This window comes from Prenolepis imparis, unplaced genomic scaffold (assembly GCF_030444845.1).
Source record: "Prenolepis imparis isolate NDT839.2.m4 unplaced genomic scaffold, iyPreImpa1.0 SCAF_3, whole genome shotgun sequence".
In the NCBI taxonomy this organism is placed as follows: domain Eukaryota; kingdom Metazoa; phylum Arthropoda; class Insecta; order Hymenoptera; family Formicidae; genus Prenolepis; species Prenolepis imparis.
The window spans coordinates 17,948,430-17,967,755 of NW_028141161.1; the positions used below are offsets into that span (position 1 = coordinate 17,948,430).

Genomic DNA, 19,326 nt, shown 5'->3' on the forward strand with positions numbered 1-19,326 from the left:
TGTTCAGTAATTTCGTATTATCAAGACAGCGTAAACAAATAATGTTTATATTTGAATTTATTGATATATTGGATGATTGCAAAAGTTCGTGCCCGATTTGCATAGATGGTGGTAATAACTTCAAATCGGGCACGAACTTTTGCAATCATCCAATATTTACATATCTACACTGTAAAAAAAAATTTGTTAACTTGACTAAACCGTTCTAAATTACTGTTTTGTTAATTGAACATATATTAGTATTTAAGTCAAATACGTTTTGTCAAAAGTTTTGTTAGATTTAATATATTATATTTAATTTAAATATTTTTATATGTTCAGTTAACAAAATATTATTTAGTTGAACGGTTTAGTCAAGTTAACACATTTTTTTTTACAGTGTAGGTTGTATTTTGTTTTGTTAAATTGCGATGAAAACAAATTTGTTTTAATCAACTATGGGAGACATGCGTCCAGCATTGCTATATTTAATGTGCTCAGAACATTATTTGCTCAGAAATTTACATTTTCCTTTTTGTTTTATATAAAAAATCTGTCTTTGAGATGCTCATAATGTTCCGGTTTTTGGCTTAAAATTTAGCACCACTACGGAGAACAATCTGCTATGAAATAATATAAATACTACAAGAAATCTGTAATGACTCATATTAGTTTTGACAGTATTACTAAAAAATCAGTCATTATTTGTACATAATTTGATGTAATTTATAATTTAATAAAATTAGAAATTAATAACAAAAATCTACAAAAGAAATATTAATTTCGGCTTTATTGGAATCATAAAATCTTTTATAAAAAAAGTTTCGGAATGTAAAAGAATAATCAAACACACACTCTCATATGTTTTATACACACAAATACACACACGTGTATGTGTGCGTAAAATATATTAGGCATATTGTCATCACATTTCAATTAAATTATTTTACTATCTAAAATTATTCTAAACTTATTGCTTGTTGATTCATTTTCAATTTAAATTTTTTGTAATTATATAGGCTAAAATATCTGTATAAAAATGACTTATTTTATATTTTATTAACATTTATTAAATATCAAATATTTCCCAGTGGAAATTCATAAACTTGATCATTTTATCGAAATTTTTACATTAATAAATTTAATTCACATTCTCTTAATTAAAATTTTTTAATTATAATATTTATTTTTGAGAAGAAAAAATTATGTATCTAAAAATGTAATTTTTTCTTAAAAATCATAAAATATAATAAGATAAATAAAAGCAGTACTTTAGAAAAAAACACAGATTTGATATCAAAACTTAAAAAGTATAACGAAAGTTTCTACAATCAATGTCATTACAGTGAAAATGTTATTGAAAAAAATATTTTATGATAATAAATATATTAAAATAGAGGTAGCTTTTTTATGAGTAATTTTGTATTTTATTCTTTGACAAAAAAACGCGTAAACAGTTGAATTATTAAGTTTGTACCTTTTTGAGAAAAAGAAGAAAAGATTTCGAAAAGACACAGATGTGTAAAAGGTAGGTTTACTATTATCTATATACTACTTAAAATATGTCCGCAAAAGAAGGATTCAATCCGAACGAAGGCAAAAAATTCTAGAGTGCACGATTTTGTTAAGTGACTTACGTCGACATAAATCCCGGAGATGTTGAAGATCTTAGTAGATGGGTTCTCGCTGGGGGCGAATCGGTAGAACTCATGGTTACCCCGGTACCACTTGAGAGAATAGAGTAGCGCCTCCTCCAGATCATAATGGCACCGTAGAATCGCCTCCTGACCACGTTGCACCACCTCCGGAACTACCTCCACACTGACCTCCCGCAGGCAGTTCGCACCTTTCAGGAAAATGAGAACAGAAACGGAGCATTAAGTCTAGTGCGCATCATTAGTCCGCTTTTACTCATCGCGCGCGAGAAAGAGAGAGAGAGGTCGAGCAGCACGCGTCAGCGAGAAATTGCAATTCCGCCGAATGACAATTTTCCTCATCTACCCCCTTTTCTCTCTTCACCGCCCTCCACTTCCTCTCTCTCGCAACTAGATGCAACCGCAAACACAAGCACTCGCGAGCGCTCATGTTCACGGGCATCTATATACATATATTAAAACCATTCTTCCCCCTCGTCGCCGCGCAACCCCTATTTTCGTGTAATCTATACGAGGCGCTCCGCAAACTAACCTTCGCACTCGAGCAAGCACGATGTTTTTTGCTGAAACTCCGTTATGCCGGGATTATCGACGATTCGACCTATTAAGCCGGACAGAATCAGCGCTGGATTCACATTCCGAGTGCGCATTCGTATTAAAACAGAAAGCGAGCGATAGATAGATATAGAGAGAACGAGGGAGAAAGAGAGGATAGTGTTCTCTGCGACTTCTTGGTGCAGAATGACGCTCTTATTATGTACTATCTCCGGGCTATACGGAACTGAGTACAATCTACAAGTACATGTGGGTACAAAACGGGGTTACTTCCCTCCTCAGAAGCATCAGAAACATATGCCATGCTGGCAATATTTTAAGAAACATGGTATTTTGTTACTACTGCGTAAGGTGTACGTTTTCATGCTCATATTTAGACGTATTAAATCTTTCGTCATCTTCGCATTCCATTTATTATAACATATTGATGGCTTGTTAATAAATAATGTTAGGTATATATTTGTGTAGTGTGTATATTGAATACTAACTCTTACAAAAATATTTTAAAAACGTGCTTTCAAATACGATTGTAGTTTCAATAGTCTGACGTATTAAAATTGAACATTTTTGCGCAAGTATTTTAAATAAAATTTTAAATAAAATTTTATTATCTAAAATATGTCGTTTTACTGCATATATCTCATGTATTATAAAATATGTCAAATTGTTATATATATATAATTGTATCGTTTATTTTTTACTTTCATCTCATTATATCCTAATGATAATTATTAATAATGTTAAAAAATTGCAATATTGCAGTTATTTAAGAACGTTTGTTTTTCTTTTCATTTCGTGTAAATTTAATACTGTACACACAGCTTATAAAGTACTCACTATTACGTTTAGCATGCAAGTAACTTAAGCAAATAACTTATTTTATTCGCGCGAGTTACACGCGGAATGAGTTTGCTCGAATAAGAGGAGCTGACCATATTTAATATAGTGCACATGTTACACCAAGTTCTCAGAAATGAGAAAGAAACAGACGGTGCCACAAAAGCGTGCCACATAAGTACAACTACTAGAATACTCGCAAATATATGACAAAAATATAAATGCTACTAATATAAAAATTGTTAAATCCAAACTATATTAGAATTTTGCATGTATGTGTTTAACATAATAATTAATCACATAACACACATAACTCATTTTTAATTACACAAATAATCACATTTGATTACACAATCAATAATTTATATAAATATATAAATTTATATAAATATTTAATATTATTAGTAATTGTCGTTCTCTACTTATATACCTTATAAATGAATAAAATATGAAAACTAGAAACGAAAAAATATCAAATTAGAAACGATTCGTCTCTTAATAAGATTCGAGTCGTCTTGTAAACAATTTAATAACGTTGCATTTCGGGGAATTTTTTATTCAGCCGAAAGAGTGTCAGCTAAGTCCTCTGATGGCAAAATGATACGAATTTCCACGTTTACCAGGGAATGAGACTTGAGAGGTTGAAAAAGCTTTTTCCTGCTTAATTTTCGTTTGAAAGGAATTCTAAAAAATGTAGACCGACATGATGCCGGTTCTAAGTTTTCCGGGGCTTCTTTTGAGAGACGCAATACTTACAACTCGCAATACTCGTTTGCCCTTGCGTTAGTTCCGCGCGCTATACTACCTGATGTATTTTTATATTTAACTCTCAAGACCCTAGCTAGTTTTTATGCCCGGCAGAGCGCCGTTTATACAACTAATTATTCGTAAAGAAAGCTAATTTAACGAAATACTTAATGTTTCATCTTCTTTCAAAGGAGGAAATACGCCACGTAATACAAAATTGCCTCGCTCGCCGACGTCAATTGAGACGATGGATTTTTATACTTTCATAAAGGCGCTCGTTTCTGCAAGCGGAAGCCAATATGATGGTGGTAGTATATTTTACGAAACCAGTAAATAAGGTCTATATACGTAATAAAATTCTATGTATCAACTACATAGAATATTTACTATTAACATTTTTAGATTATGAGAAGAAAAAAACAGCTTAATGAGCTTTCGACAAATAAATTGAAAAGAAAAAATATCTGATTTAACGACGGTAAATGCGTCGCGAGATTGCCGAATAATAACGTTTTCATCAAGTAGTAATAAAATAAATACAGATATTCATGATATTTTAAAACTGTGATATTAAAAGGTTTAAGAGGTTCCGAAGAGAGTTAAAAAGAATTCTGTAGGTTACGATAGCCCTCTATGAAGTATATGTATAATATATAATTCATAAGATAATTTTTATTTCCTCCTCCTGTATAATTAGCAAGTAGACTTTCCTTCTGATAAAAGACGGTTGCGTTTGTTCTTTTCGTCCGCCTCCATCATCTCATCGCTTTCCCGCTTTCTCCAACTTTGGAATTTATAACAAAGTTTTAACAACTCGTCTTCTCTGTGTTGCGAGTAAAGGAAGTCAGGGATCCATCGCATCGAGAGCAGCGTAACGAAGAGAAATGTGAATTTGAATACTCTTAACCTTTAACGTCAAAACTCCGGATAAATTGCGATAATTTGACCGCTAGTATAAAGATTAATCTTAATATCTTTCAGTTGAGAATGTCGAAATAAGAGTAAAATTAGATGTTATCATAGGACGATTAACTTTGAATATCACGATTTTGAAATACAATGATTAATCAGTCTTGTAAAGATTATTATTCTTATATGTATAATTCTTTTTTCTCGACAATCGATATCCGTCTTGTGTACAAACCAGGCAAGTTGTATAATAATATTTATATCTGTTAGATTCCTCCCAACAATTTCAAATTAATATCTGTTAACAATATTTACGTAGTATATGATAATAAAGGCAAAGAGCAAAGATAAATGCTCTATTATAGATAAATACTTATTAATATCGATTACAATTACTCTAGTGTTTCATCAACATTTTTTTAATCGACTCAAAATTCTTATTTGAGTTCAATATACTGGTTATTGTATTGCTTAAAATATTAGGAGATTATACACACATCCATACTCTCACATTTAAAAAATAACATTGGTTTTTCCGGTCGCTGCAAACAGATTTGATTGCAATAAAATTACGTCGATTTAACCGAACGGAAAGATTATTCCGGAAATATCGTTGGAAGGTAAAGCCTTTCTATGGCATTTCCACGCGGGAGTATTAAACGGTGCAATCGACGCGAATAAAACCATTTTCGTTAAATACGATCGACGCGATTTGCGAAAGCTCGCTTCCGACAGCTTCGACAGTGAGTTTCGCGATATCTACGCGGACTGGCTTGCCATCCGGTATAATTCCAATGCGATTCGAGCACTTCCGTCGCGGACGAAGGCGCGCTTCAGGCAAATTAAGCTTCACTCGTAACTGCGAATGACTACGATCAGAATTGCAAAATTCCCGTGTGTACACTCTTATCCTTCGAGTTTCTTTTGCTTCGATCCGCCATATGCAAGCAATTTGAAAACACGAGGGACTTCTATTCGCTTCTATTCCGCGACCGCGAGACTCTTCAGCCGCATAAGCAACATTATATCAGAAAATAAAAATATAAAAAATAAATATATAAAAAAAATTAAAAAATGCCTGACATATTGCAATATGATAAATTGCAATTAACTTCTTCAATTTCTTGCATTCATTAATTGACTTGTAATTTAGCTCAAATAGAACAATGGTGACCGTAAGAATATTGAATGTTTTTTCGACATTTTCATATTTACATAAAAAATGTTGAATATCATGTAATAGGTATAATACCTATAAAAATGTGTAATTTTTTATGTGTAACGTTAATTATTCAAAATAAGAAATATTTAATCGAATGCGTTTCAGTTATTCAGTTCAACATATTGTATTCCACATTGAACTCTATTACGAAACTATTATAAAAGTATGTAAATTGGTATATTATACAGTCCAATTTATTTTATAATGAGATTTAAATCGAATGTGGTCTACATTTTAATATTTCAGATTTGCATTTGCCTCTGGAATCTGTTTTCATGAAAAAGATATTCTTATAATTATCAATGCACGCTTGAAGATCACCCAAATTCGACTTTTGTATTTAGCACATATTAGTATTTATATATATTTAATTTATAATTACATACAGTATTTCTTTTATAAAATATACTCTTTTATAATATAAAGAGAAAGAGAAGAAAACAGAAAGAGAAAGAGAAAAAAAGCAGAATTGACAAAAAAATGACTATAAAATGATTAAATAACGCGATAAATATAAATTAAGGGAAACAGAAATAAAATGACATGTTTCTACAATTTTTCATTTGTATACGCATTGTGTGAAACGACCAAACACTCACCATTTCAGAGAAATGCAAACGAACATATTTCAGTCATAGTGCGTGCATAAAAGTCGGTGTTTTTTCATACAGTAATGCAGATAAACGAGAAATATTGCCGGTTTAAAAAAAGAAAGCAAAAAAAAAGGAACTATTGCCTTTCTTGTTTCCCACCCCTATTTTTCACGTGTTTCTAGCGTTTTAACAATACTGAAGCATGTGCGACAAACGTATTTTGTTGCCTGATTTCCCCGCATTATGGTCTTTACAAATTGCGATGCATGTTTGTTTACATCCTGCGCTCATAAGACCCGAGATCTTGTTGTACGTTAGATGTTACGTAAGACAAACGCGGCTTGTATGGCTTAAACATACGCTCCTAATTATTTAAGACAATCGATGTGTAAATAAAAAACGGGTACAGCGAAATTAACAAGATAGGTTGCAAGAAGCATCGTTGTAAGTAGTGGAATATAATTTCAGAGGAAATTAGCCATCAAATATTGCGGTATCATAAACTTAAGGTAAACTATACTCTGTCCATGCATTATGTTTATCTTAGAATCCCGCGAATTACTTAATTTAGATTAATTCAATTCTCTCGTTTAAGGGAGTTGAGAACTAACAATAAGATAAATGGGTAAAATTATTTATAAGATAATATTTCATATATAATCGCGCAGCGTAAAATTAAAATAAACTTTAATTGGAGTTCAATTTTTATTTAATACGAACAGTATCTGTTTCACCTTCATATATATGAGAAACGCGCTTGCAAACGGATATTCCGCAGAAAGAATGCGTCCTCTGTCTTTATCATCAAAAGTCCCTCGTCGAATACGCTTATGTCTGTTCACGGTTTATTACCGTGGTATACGAAAAAGAGAGATCGAGGATAAAACTTTCAACCTTAGGAAGAAATAAAACTGCTTGGTAGTAAATCAAGTCGAAATAACAAACGGATTTAGCATCGAAAGTATATCGGAACGTATTTTCGATGCGGCATACACGTTACATGTACGCACGGATATTGCGAAACAAGTTAACGAATTTCTCTGAGTTATTACGCGAAGTTTGGCCGTTCGATCGGGACGGGTGGATGATGCATGTGGAAAATTCATGATTTTTCACTAGCATTCGCCCGACCATCTCTCGTCCGCGAGCAATACTCTAATTTTCACCGATTCCTTCTTTACTAGAAATAATAGGGCATACTCTAATTCTCCGGAGGTGACATGTCCAAATATATATGAAAAAATGTTGCAAACATATTTTAATTAAAATTTTAATGCCTTAAAAAATATGTTGTGCATAATTTTATAGAATCATCGAAATATATTGCTGTATTTCGCTATATATAAATAATTAAAGACAAATATATTTTTATACGTTATTTTATACGTTAATGTTTTATTTGCGTACGTTTGCGATTATTAATGGAGATACCTTCATAATTCCTCTCACTTTGTACTTCTTCTTGATATACAATTACATTATTATCCAAGCGCCCGAATAAATCTTACTATTTGTCGAAGAAAAATTTAGCTGATGATGTCGTTTCAACATTGTGTGCGATAAATTTGCAGCTATATCCGATAATGATACAGAACGTCTTTAGTTTTTTTTTTTTTCTTTCCCGGAAAGGAAAGGGAAATAATTCGAATCTGACTTTCGGCGACTGGAGGCCGTTTGTTAAAAACGCTGACAGGCGGCAGATCACAATGAAGATCAGGAAGAAATTCGAGAATAGGGAACTGCACTTGCTAGAAAAGCGGAGATTGGTGGAACCCAGAGCGGACTGTCGGCAATCTCTGAGAAGTTATTACTGGCCGGGACAAATTGCACTTCCGCGCAAACAAAAATAAGGGGATATTGAACCGGATGAATGGAAATGGGATTTTTACGTCCACGTAATGATGAAAAATGCGCGCGCCAACTTAATCGTTACTTATATATGACATAAATACGCAGGGTTATATTAAACGCGACCGAATGCCAGCCAGAGAACGTTGACATTTCGCTCATGCGAATGCATGTCGCTTCGCTTCAATTATGAGAGTTTCTAATTACGTAAAGTAGTCTCGCGCCAGCCAATTACCACGTCTGTGCGTGTCTAAGTACAATTTTGATTAGTTAAATACACCTTTTTGCACACGATACTGGACTGGTCATTTTACCTGTGATTGATTATTTATGATTAATTTTCAAGCAAAAAATTTGTAGAAACGTACTTTAGAAACAGATATACATATTAAAATAAATAATTTACATATTAGTAAACAGAATCCTTGAAACAATAATACCGAGATCTCTCATGCATTTGTTAATTGTTAATGTTTGTTATGCTAATGTTGTTACATTAAGCAACATACGCAATTTAGATAATTAATGTCCTACGTGTATTAAATATAATGAATATTATATCTTACAAATCAAACAGATTAAATAAGTATTTGATTTTACAGTTCAATATATGATAATCAAGAACATCCGCGGATAATATATATCTAGATGGATATACGTAATGCAATTTTGCTGATGCAAAATTCACGAAAAATCAATCATCCTATTTTGATATTCCATCGCTTTATTTGATTTATGGTCCCAATATTGCGTCTCAAATGAATGCTAATGATCGCGCATGGGTAAATGCAGTCCTTGCTTCCGATGAATAAATGCATCAGCATATACGTATATTAATAGTGGAAAGACAATGCAGTGTGTGTGTGTGTGTGTGTGTGTGTGTGTTATGTATCCCTTCTAAAATTTGGTTGACATCGGTGTTAAAAACAGGATACAGGAACATGTTAAAAAATGGGATAAAAAAAAGTGTATATATGTATGCATATATATATTGTCGCATGAAAACATACAGCAATGTCGCCAAATGGAAATGTAGCGACAACTGCGGCAAACAAGCGGCTATGCAGCCAGGCGGATGTCAAATCCCGAGAAAATATCGTAATTGCGTGAGAGCGGGAAAACGTATAACTTCATCATTGAGCACGAATAAAACGCAGTACTTCGCTATGCGCAACACAACGAGAAAAAAACGAGAAAGAAAAAAAAATACAAAAAGCTTCCGAATAGAATTATGCTTTTACTGCTCCGGAGACGAGACAAAAATCCTTGGGGACAAGACGAGAAGAATCGCAGAAACGACGTGACACGATGTAACCGTAAAAAAATATAAGTACCCGATTTCCGCGTGTTCGTGCAACGAAGTCATAATCAGATATTTTTAAAGCTTGGCTCGCTGCGAACAATGTGGCGGAAATAAAATGTTTAATTATAAATATAAAAGTTGAGTTGATAGTTACGACTAGCTGGCGAATAGCGGTATCACTATGAATGAGAGGAAAGAAGTATCTAAATGAAACACCACACGTCGCAGTTTATCGGGTATTTGACGTTGTGCAGTTTCTAAATAAACTGTAATTAACGGCAGCTTACTTTTTATTATAATAGAAATAGAGAGAGAGATTATAGATTAAAACTTTAGATAAAACTGCATAAGAAATAATTATTGTTAGTAATCATTTTTTATAGTGTTTATGGTAATGAACAGAATAAAAATTATTTATGGATTTTTCATATCATAATTATTTTTTACGGAAATTAAAAGAGAAGATATAAATAGAAACAAAAAAAAAAAAGATGCGCAAGCAATATTGTTATTTTAATTACATAGATAGACGTTGGATTATTTTGGTGATAATAATATTGTATATGTAACACACCATTGCACATGTAACATATTTTGATAACAAATAGAATAAGATAACAAGATAGTGCGTTAGTATATAGATTTGATATTCAATCAATACATACGGTTTACTCCATCTATCAATTTTTGGTTTCAATCGCATCAATATGTTTGAAAAATAAATAAACTAACTACTTTGAAAATAGGCAAATACGCGATTTATATCTTCAATATTTTTTTTGAGAAAAAAATTTGCTCAACTTAATTAAAAAACTCGATCATTATTTCTATCTACATCATGTCATCGATATAATCTATTCTATTTCAAAATTCTATACGTTATGTGTTATGGCTGGAAAATTAGTTATCTGGAAAGGTATACGCATACGTTGAATAGCGCAGAGAGGATGCCCCGAAAGTAATTAACCGCAGGTATCGACGGTAACCGGAAAATAGTCATGTAAATCAGGTAACAATTTATCTCTCGCATTTCTCGTATAAACATATTCCGTATAACACGGCACAGCGCCGGGGTATTCAAATATTGGAATATGAATGCGTTGATTCATGCAAAACGATCGGCGGGTAGGGCGCAGCAAAATCGTAGTTCCGCCACATGATTGAACTGGCGATCTCGATAAGACCCACGGACACTGAATTAAACACGCCGCCGCGCCGGTAATTCAGCATAAATTCGCCGAATGCAAAAACGCACACTAGAACCATAGAGAAGGCACACATTTCATCGTTTCCCTTACCCTTTCTTGCACCATAATCTGCCTCGGCGACCGTTTGGCGAATGAAACTTAATGAGTGCCGCCGTTGCGTACAAGTACTTGAAAAATGCGTATGTGCCCTCCTTCTCTCTCTCTCCTGGTTGCTCATTTAACGCGATATCATGGCGCCATGTATGCAACATTTTTTCCCTGTATAAACGCGCACACATGGACCACTGTTCGTCGTGAAACGAACTGAATGAACGTTGAATTCTTCGAAAAATTCTCCCTCTTCTACGAGCTTAATATATCGCGATGGCAACTATTAGCTGGTGATGCATCGACGTTACTATTCTATAATGGTAGAAGAGAAATTGTTATGAAAAATTGCGCGGGCGTCGCCGAAGAGACGCCGTTTACCGGAAGTCGCTCGATCAACGGCGCAGCAGCGAGGAAAGAGATGCCCGAACTCGAATGCGCACCATAACCGAGTATTGTGAATCCGATTGGAATGCGCGCGATGCATGGGCTTTGTAGTTTCTTGGATTTCGGTTCACCCGGGCGTACGTAATGTACACAGGGAAGATAGAAACGCGCGCTCCTCTGGCTATACGTCTCTGCTTCATTCTTATACTTGCACCGGCGCAAGTATTCTCGTTACAGAGCGACAACCGAATGCAAAACGATTGCTCCATATGTGTCAGCTGAACATGAAACGAAATCTCGATTTGATTTCGTCGTTCACTCGGTTCCCCCCCTGCGTCAAGCTGGAAAGCGCTTGTCGCGTTCTCTGGGAAGATCGAAAAGAATCTGCTCGACTTGCGAAAAAGCTTTTGAACCTGTTGGACATTATTATCTATGCCACGTAGGCGGGATTCACTGCTGCTAAAGAATACAATGCAGGATCGGTGAAGCATGATACTCGTAATATAAAGTATCGCGTCATAGATTTTTTTTTTTGTATATGCGATACACAAATAAATATAATTTTAAGTTCAAAAAGTGATGATATGTTATACGAGAATCAATATTAAATATGTGAATTTATATATAGCTCTGACACATTTTTCTTACAGAAAGACAGCAAAAAATAGCTACAAAGCGCACAAAACTAAAATAGAAACATTTTCGTACAACTATTCATCATACATACAAAAGAAAGAGAATATTATATTAAATCGGCAGAAGAAATTGAGGTATTGTACGAAAAGCATGAAATGATGAGACTTTGATCGATGAGTAATATTGTGAGTCAAAAGACAAATTTCAAGATCATAAATTATGTCTCGCCTTTTGTCATTTTTTTCGGGATTTACGATTGAGGACACAACTTTTGAGCTATTAAAAAAATATAAAAACTTATAACGAGCACTATTGCATCAAAACTACATGTTCTGAACTTTGATTTAATACACGTTTGTTTAAACAAACAGTTAACAAATTGACAATTAATAAATTACATATTTATTATGACAATATAATAAATATGTATTTGTTTGTTTTTGAGTTGTTTGAATTTATATGAGATACTTTTTTCTCTCTAAATATATTAATATATCAGTTAATATATTTTAATAGCTGTATGTATGTCAGAGAATCTAGCCAATGCACATTTACTTCATCACATCTTAAATTATTACTAGATATGTATTTACTTTCATAAAGCACCCCAAAGCGTTGCAACAGCAATGCACTATCAAGAGTTATATGACGGAAGACTAATCAAGATTGTAGACTGTAGTACAAATCATAATAATAGCGCTATATAACAATTCATGCTAGATATTAATAGAGATAGAAACAAAGAGAGAAACAGAAGCAAAGAGAAAGCGAGAGAGAGAGAGAAAGGGAGAGAGACAATCCATATATTAAGTTATACATCGTTCCGTATAGCATATCGTATGATTTCGAATCTTTGCTTGATGAAATCATCGATATACGTATGATTATTAATATAGATAATTAATAAATTCAAAATACTTTTATTTTATTTTATTAATTACAAAGAGAATTCTGATAGTTTTGAGCTAGTAGTTTTAACTAGTAAAAAAATCAATCACGTATTATAGCATATTAAGTTAGGAGTATCAGGCTTTATATTAATTAATGCATATTTAATTTTTAAAACATTAAACACATGTGAATTTTTAAATAGCTTGGCACATTAATTATATATATAATAACACATTTTTGGTGTGATAAGTTTAAACGGCTTATTATATATAAAATACATTTTTAGGATAAACTAACAAAGGTTGCTTTAAATTTTTCAAATTTTTGCACGTTCATCTGCGCTTATTATGCATACTAGATTTAATCCGCAGCGTGCAGAGAAATATTTGATACATTGTTTCATGATATATCGTAGAATAATAAAAGAAAAAGTTTCAGATCGATCGTCATCATAAAAGCATTTCGCTATCGGAGATGCAAAAAGCACGAACTTGGAAGTCGCAAAAATTCTGTATTACCTTTTAATGCCTTTATGATTCCGCGTTACGATACGATACGAGGGAGGAAACAGATCCCCGTCGCTATGCTTAAGTCTGCGATTACAAATCTGGGGGGATAAAATGGAGGGAGCGGCGAAACGACGTCCACCCCTCGGTAGATTCGCGACTCCGCTTCACCGTACTCACTTTTAAACTACTGCGAAACTATTGTGCTTTCTTATAACCGGCCGACTGGATGCAGTTGCAATGGCGCTCTTGCTCGCCTTTCTTCTGCATCCGGAATATCTTCTTATGTACATACACGGGGGCGCGAGGTGGGTGAGTGTATGTGTGCGTGTTGGCTGGTGGATAGTACATCTAGCTAAAATGCGGGAGTCGGAATTCGCCTCGATACGAAAGCCAGGGGCCTTGGCATCATTGGACGCGCGCGTTTCCCCGGTATCCGGCCGCGCATTTTTCACGGTTTTTCCAACTCCGACCTCCGCCGTTTGTCCTCTTAATTGAGTTTTTTTCCCTGCACCCCGAGACGCCGGCCAGCTAGCGCTACGTGCAGAAATCGAGGGTCGGATACGACGTTAGCGGAACGGCGGATCGCGCCACGAAGAAAAGAGCCCCGGTAGTAAATTATCGCGCTCCTAATCTCAAGTATATTCCGCTGTACCGGCTTATCCAGCCGAGTGATGTAACGTTCTTCAGCTTCACCGGTTAACAAACGGGTTCGCCCTGTATGGAGCGGTATATACGTTATTTGTGCTAAAGTGTAGTTGTGTATACCGGCGAACGCCATCACGAGCATTCGGACATTTTTATCGGGGTGCGCTGTATATATACTGCAGCTCTCGGAATTTCTCCTGCTGCACTTCCGATTTCTAGAGAGATCCCGCATTTTTGCTTTCTTTTTATTTTAGTCTTTCTCTCCGCGCGTTGCGAGAATTTTCGAATTTTCTCGCGAAATTTATCGCGACTTCTCTGTACAGCTAAATGAAAATTGATCATCTGATACACAATAGCAGATATATCGCTGAGCTTGAAAGATGCATTACAAATTTCAAACAAATAAAGAAAAAAATAATATTTTTCGTAAAAACAAAAATATTTTTTAGAAAATATTGTTAAATGTACCTATACATCAAGTAAACGCTCATTTTAAAATATTTTCTGTCATATACACTTTTCCAAATGTCACATTGCAATATAGTTCTCTCAATACCCAATTGAAGCAATTCTCGTTTTAACATCACTCGTCTGGATTGACATTGCAGCAGCTAGCCACTCATGGGGATTCTTGGACTCGCGAAGTCCTCGAAGCAAGCGTTATCCTGATATCGGCAGAATGTTCACAAAAATCCTCGTAAGCGGCAGATACATCACCGTGCTAGACAGCTGTTTTTCTTCAGGACGTGCTGGAAAGAGCAGCTGTCTGGCAAAAACCTTGAAAGTTTCGCGATTAGACGCTCGAAGTGAGCGAGGAGCCGAAAGTCCGGATTGCCCGATATATAATAAGTTTGATTAAGTATCGGCAATTGGAAGCATCTAATCGTTCGCCAACAAAAGAGTACCTTCTATAGCGCTACCATGACGACGACGAGGACGAGGATGAGGATGATGACGATGACGACAACAACGACTACTATCACGACGACAAGGACCGAGCTGGCGGCCGAGGTGATCCTTTATTAACGGTGACGTAGGGTTATCGACGTCTTTCTAAGAGGTTTCTTGCCGCGTCGATTCGCCGAGTTTCCGGATGTTGTCGAGGAGACACGATAATACTCCAATTGTCTCTGACAAGGGCGATGATGGAATTTTCCCGGAAGAGAGAAAGAACGGCCAGACGGTGCACTCGAGTTCGCGCGTTGTATTGTGTGTGTGTATGTGTGTATATACGATGTGTTATGTCCACACACAGTGGAGGCTACATAATGCGGAGCTTTAGGAAGTTTTGGCGCTCGCGAGTCACGACGACCGATATTGTGTCGAGCCTTTTGTGGACGACAGAAAGACAAGTGAGCTCTTCATGGCTGAGAGTCAGTAATTTCGGCAGCGGTTAGCGAGCAATTGTGCGAAACTATATCGCATTGCGGGAGCAATCCTGATCGAATCGTTTGCGGTTCCATCGTGCCAAGAGAACCTACGTTGTAATAGTAATAGAAAGTACAATGTAACGCTAAATTGAATGTAATGTGAAACGTGAAATCGGACCTTTGGTCACTCGTTATACCGTTGCTATAACTGCCTAGTGGTTTCTACAAAATGTATACGTGCAATAATGAAGAACGTCGTGGTATATGTTAAAATTAAATTTCGAATTGTTTTAAAAGCACATTCTAACAATTATTGCGCGCTTTGTGACAGGGAAAACGCCTCAAGCATAGTTATATATTAATTATAGAATTAATATTATAACTAAACTTCATAAACGCGCGTTATAACATTGTTATTGCCGTTCCTAAGTATTTATTTCCCGTACGTATTTTCTCTGTATATTTATAAATTTTAATGCGTTTATATTAATTTTGTATCAATATTGAAAATAGTAATAGTACAAATAGTAAAAATTGTTTAATGCATAAAGTCATTGAGATATTATTAAAATAGTTATAGATATAGAGCGTTATTAAAATAGCATTATTAAAAGCTATGTATGTAAATTTCAATTTCAAGTATGCATTTATGCATAAAATCAAGAAATGAAATCACACTCTTTGAGATGAAAGCTTTGATTACATAATTAAGAAAAAATGTGATAATCCCCACATTGATAAAAATTACTCGACGTAATCACCTAACATCCCTTATACTGCGGTTGGTTTGGGCAGGATAATGGCAGTAAAAGAGGTTAGTGTGGCTACGTGCAGTATCTTGATCTCTTGCCAGCACAATGTACTTTGGAAACGGAAAATAGAAACCGCAGACATTTTGATTACATTCTCACAAACGAGTTTATTATGCGAAGGAATAATAATATATATCAGTAAAAACGTGCAATATCGAATATTTTGCAATACAAACTGTAAAACACACAAAAACATGATCATTGCATTTATTTGCAATAGTAATCTAATTATAGTTATCTGGTTTCTCGATATTTAATGAAATAAATAAATATCATACTCATTGAGCAGAATTTAAATGACAAATTTAAGAATCCTTTTAAAAATAATATTACAATTACATTTTCAATCTAGTCTTTTTCTAGTTTTATAGTATTCAGATATAATAAATGGTAGCTATATATAATTGTTTTAAAATAATTTATATTAAATTTCGTATATAAAAATTAGCTCAATATTATTTCAATAAAAATATAAGACTTTAGCTAGATTTAGTGAAATGTGCGGTGAGAATATGGAGCTGTGATTTTCCAGCTGTGACAATCGTGCAATGCGCCAGATGTTAAAGAAAGCGATTAATTACCTGTTTCCCTCCCTCCCCCTAAGCTATCACCAGTTCCAAAAGATGCTTCTGCTCGAGATGAGTCGTGATTTCAGGAAAGTCGAGGACAATAATACTTCGAATGTCTCTGACAAGCAGGACAATAGAATTTCTGCTGAAAGCGGAGACAACGGGAATGAGAATCGAAGAAACCAGATCAATAGGAAGCAAGGAAAAAGTGCCTCAATAGCGTGGATGTGATTATCTTGCATTTTGCATTGCATCATGAATGCAAAATAAGTAATAAAATGAAGGAAAAAATTTCTCTTACAATGCATAATATTATAATTCAACGTTACATATTTTGATCCTTAAATTCCGCGTTTGCTAACATTATTTTTTAATTTATTCAAATGCAATCTATATATTTAGTAAGTAGTAATTTTATGTTATATATACAGATCTATTTCTTCTCTAAACTATTTCTTTATTTGAATCTGCTTTTGCATTTTTATGACATTTTTAATTTAAAGAATTGTTTTAGAAGCAAATAGATATATAAACTTAAATCTATAATATAAAAATGTCAATGATTTTCAGCAAAAATTGTATAGAATTTACAGAACTGTACATATAACATAATAAATGTCATACACATTCTCTCCGAAACAATATCGATTGAAATCTGGTGTACAATTTTTGAAAATAATTGGATTACATATACATGTATATGCTGTCTATAATCACAATTTATATATTTCTTGTAAATAGCTCTGATACTGTAATAATGAAATATGAGAAGCATTAACAAAAACACACAATATCGCTTATAAGATATTTATAATGAACAAAAGAGAGAGAGAGAGAGAAAGAGAGAGATAGAGCAATGATACTGTCTAATTGTAAAATATTTTCTCTTCAGGATATATAGCAAGTAAATGTATTAGCTATCGATCATTCATTTTAATCGGACATTGAATTATCGAGACATTCGCACATCGACGCAATATCTGAGAATCATCTGTAAACCACAAACTGATCACAATCTCTTTCAGAATATAGAATAGTAATAATAGATCTTTAGTAGATCTCACCTAGAAGATTATTTTCCATATATTTTATTTTTTGCTCGAAATAATCGTCTTGAATTCGAGAAGCACAAGATGGGTTATCACCGAGTATACTCGGGTTTGAACACATTTCTGAACACGATACAATGTCGTTCATTAATTCAGCAGTGAAACATTAAGACCAAGGCTTTCAGGATCGATACGATGATTCAATTTCATGGTAAATCAGACGAGAATGATAATCATGGCAGATAGATGATAAGCACGAAGACGCAATATCGGAATCGATTAGTTTCTGTTAATGTACATATGCATCATCAAATAATTCATTGATTTCGCAACAGAAGTAACGAAGTAAAAAAAAAATAGTAAAAAAACTTCCGCGCAAAATCTCTAATAATACTTCCTTTTTCCTATTTTTCTATGTTATATACAATATATAATCTTTAAAAAATATGAATGAATATTCCCCTAACGTGTGACGTATCAAAATGATACATGTTATGCAAAATCAGGTTAATCCACAGAATAGTGATCCGTATTGCGGAACAGACAATATGTCTCATAAATCATGGAAACTTCGTGCTACACTCATGTGGCCATTGGATTATTCATTTTCCCGTTCGTGTGTCGTCGCGATGTATCCGCAGTAGCCATTATCATAGCACATCGACGCGACAATTCACGATACAATCTCTATACAGACGCCCTTCTCCCCTTCAGGCGAACGAACGTTGCATCTATTAACGTTGCATTTTAGATGCTCTCGCGCGACATCGCACAAACTGAATCGACGCGTCGTTGCAGTGCAAAAATTAACTTCCTCCCTTCAACCCGAGTAATTCCGCTAACCGTGAGCATCGAAAATGAGAAAAAATAGGCATTTTGTATGCTATGAATGTGAAAGAAAAACGATCTCCGTTTAAAATGCTGAATAGCTCTCGAGAAATTTCTACACGTAATACGCTTGTGTATCTCACGAATGTTGGATTCCCCCCGCAATTCCATCAAATCTCTCATTCCTTCAGAAATGGAGTGTTATTGCCACGCATCTCGCATCGCGTTTCGAGCGCGATACTACAGTTTTGACGATTTTAAAAGTTTAAAAGCTCGCGTGCGCTGAATTAAATCAAGAGGGAGAAGGTTAAAAAACAAAAAAAAAACAAAAAAAGATAACAACTCGTGCAATTCACTTTTCACAGTCCATCCTACGATCCCATCATCGTTATTGCTATCACCCCCTTTTTTTACCGACGCTATACAAACAGATAGGTCTACCGCATCAGCTCGATGGATGCTTACGGAATTCTATACGAGCCCCCGTTGATACAGCGATATGTACGTGTGTAGGTAAGTACGAATCGAGGAATGAATGGTTGCACTCGCGACATGACTCACCGCCATTTTCCAGTTTCTTCCCGTCATTCTGTCCCTCGGGCGAATCGAGAGTGCACGATCGAAACGGGTATTCATCGATTTGCGCACGCTCGGTTGCCTCCTTCCGTGTGTGTAATCTCGAAGAAA

The 19,326-nt window shown here is 34.6% G+C and overlaps 1 protein-coding gene across 1 annotated transcript in view; it reads right to left on the reverse strand.

Moving 5' to 3' along the window:
• LOC145934516 (uncharacterized) overlaps nt 1–19,326 on the reverse strand; it is a 138,031-nt gene that overhangs the window by 61,862 nt on the left and 56,843 nt on the right. Inside the window, exon 2 of the mRNA XM_083035012.1 lies at nt 1,617–1,825. Within this exon, the coding sequence (XP_082891138.1) occupies nt 1,617–1,825 (209 nt within the window). The remainder of the gene's footprint in view (nt 1–1,616; nt 1,826–19,326) is intronic.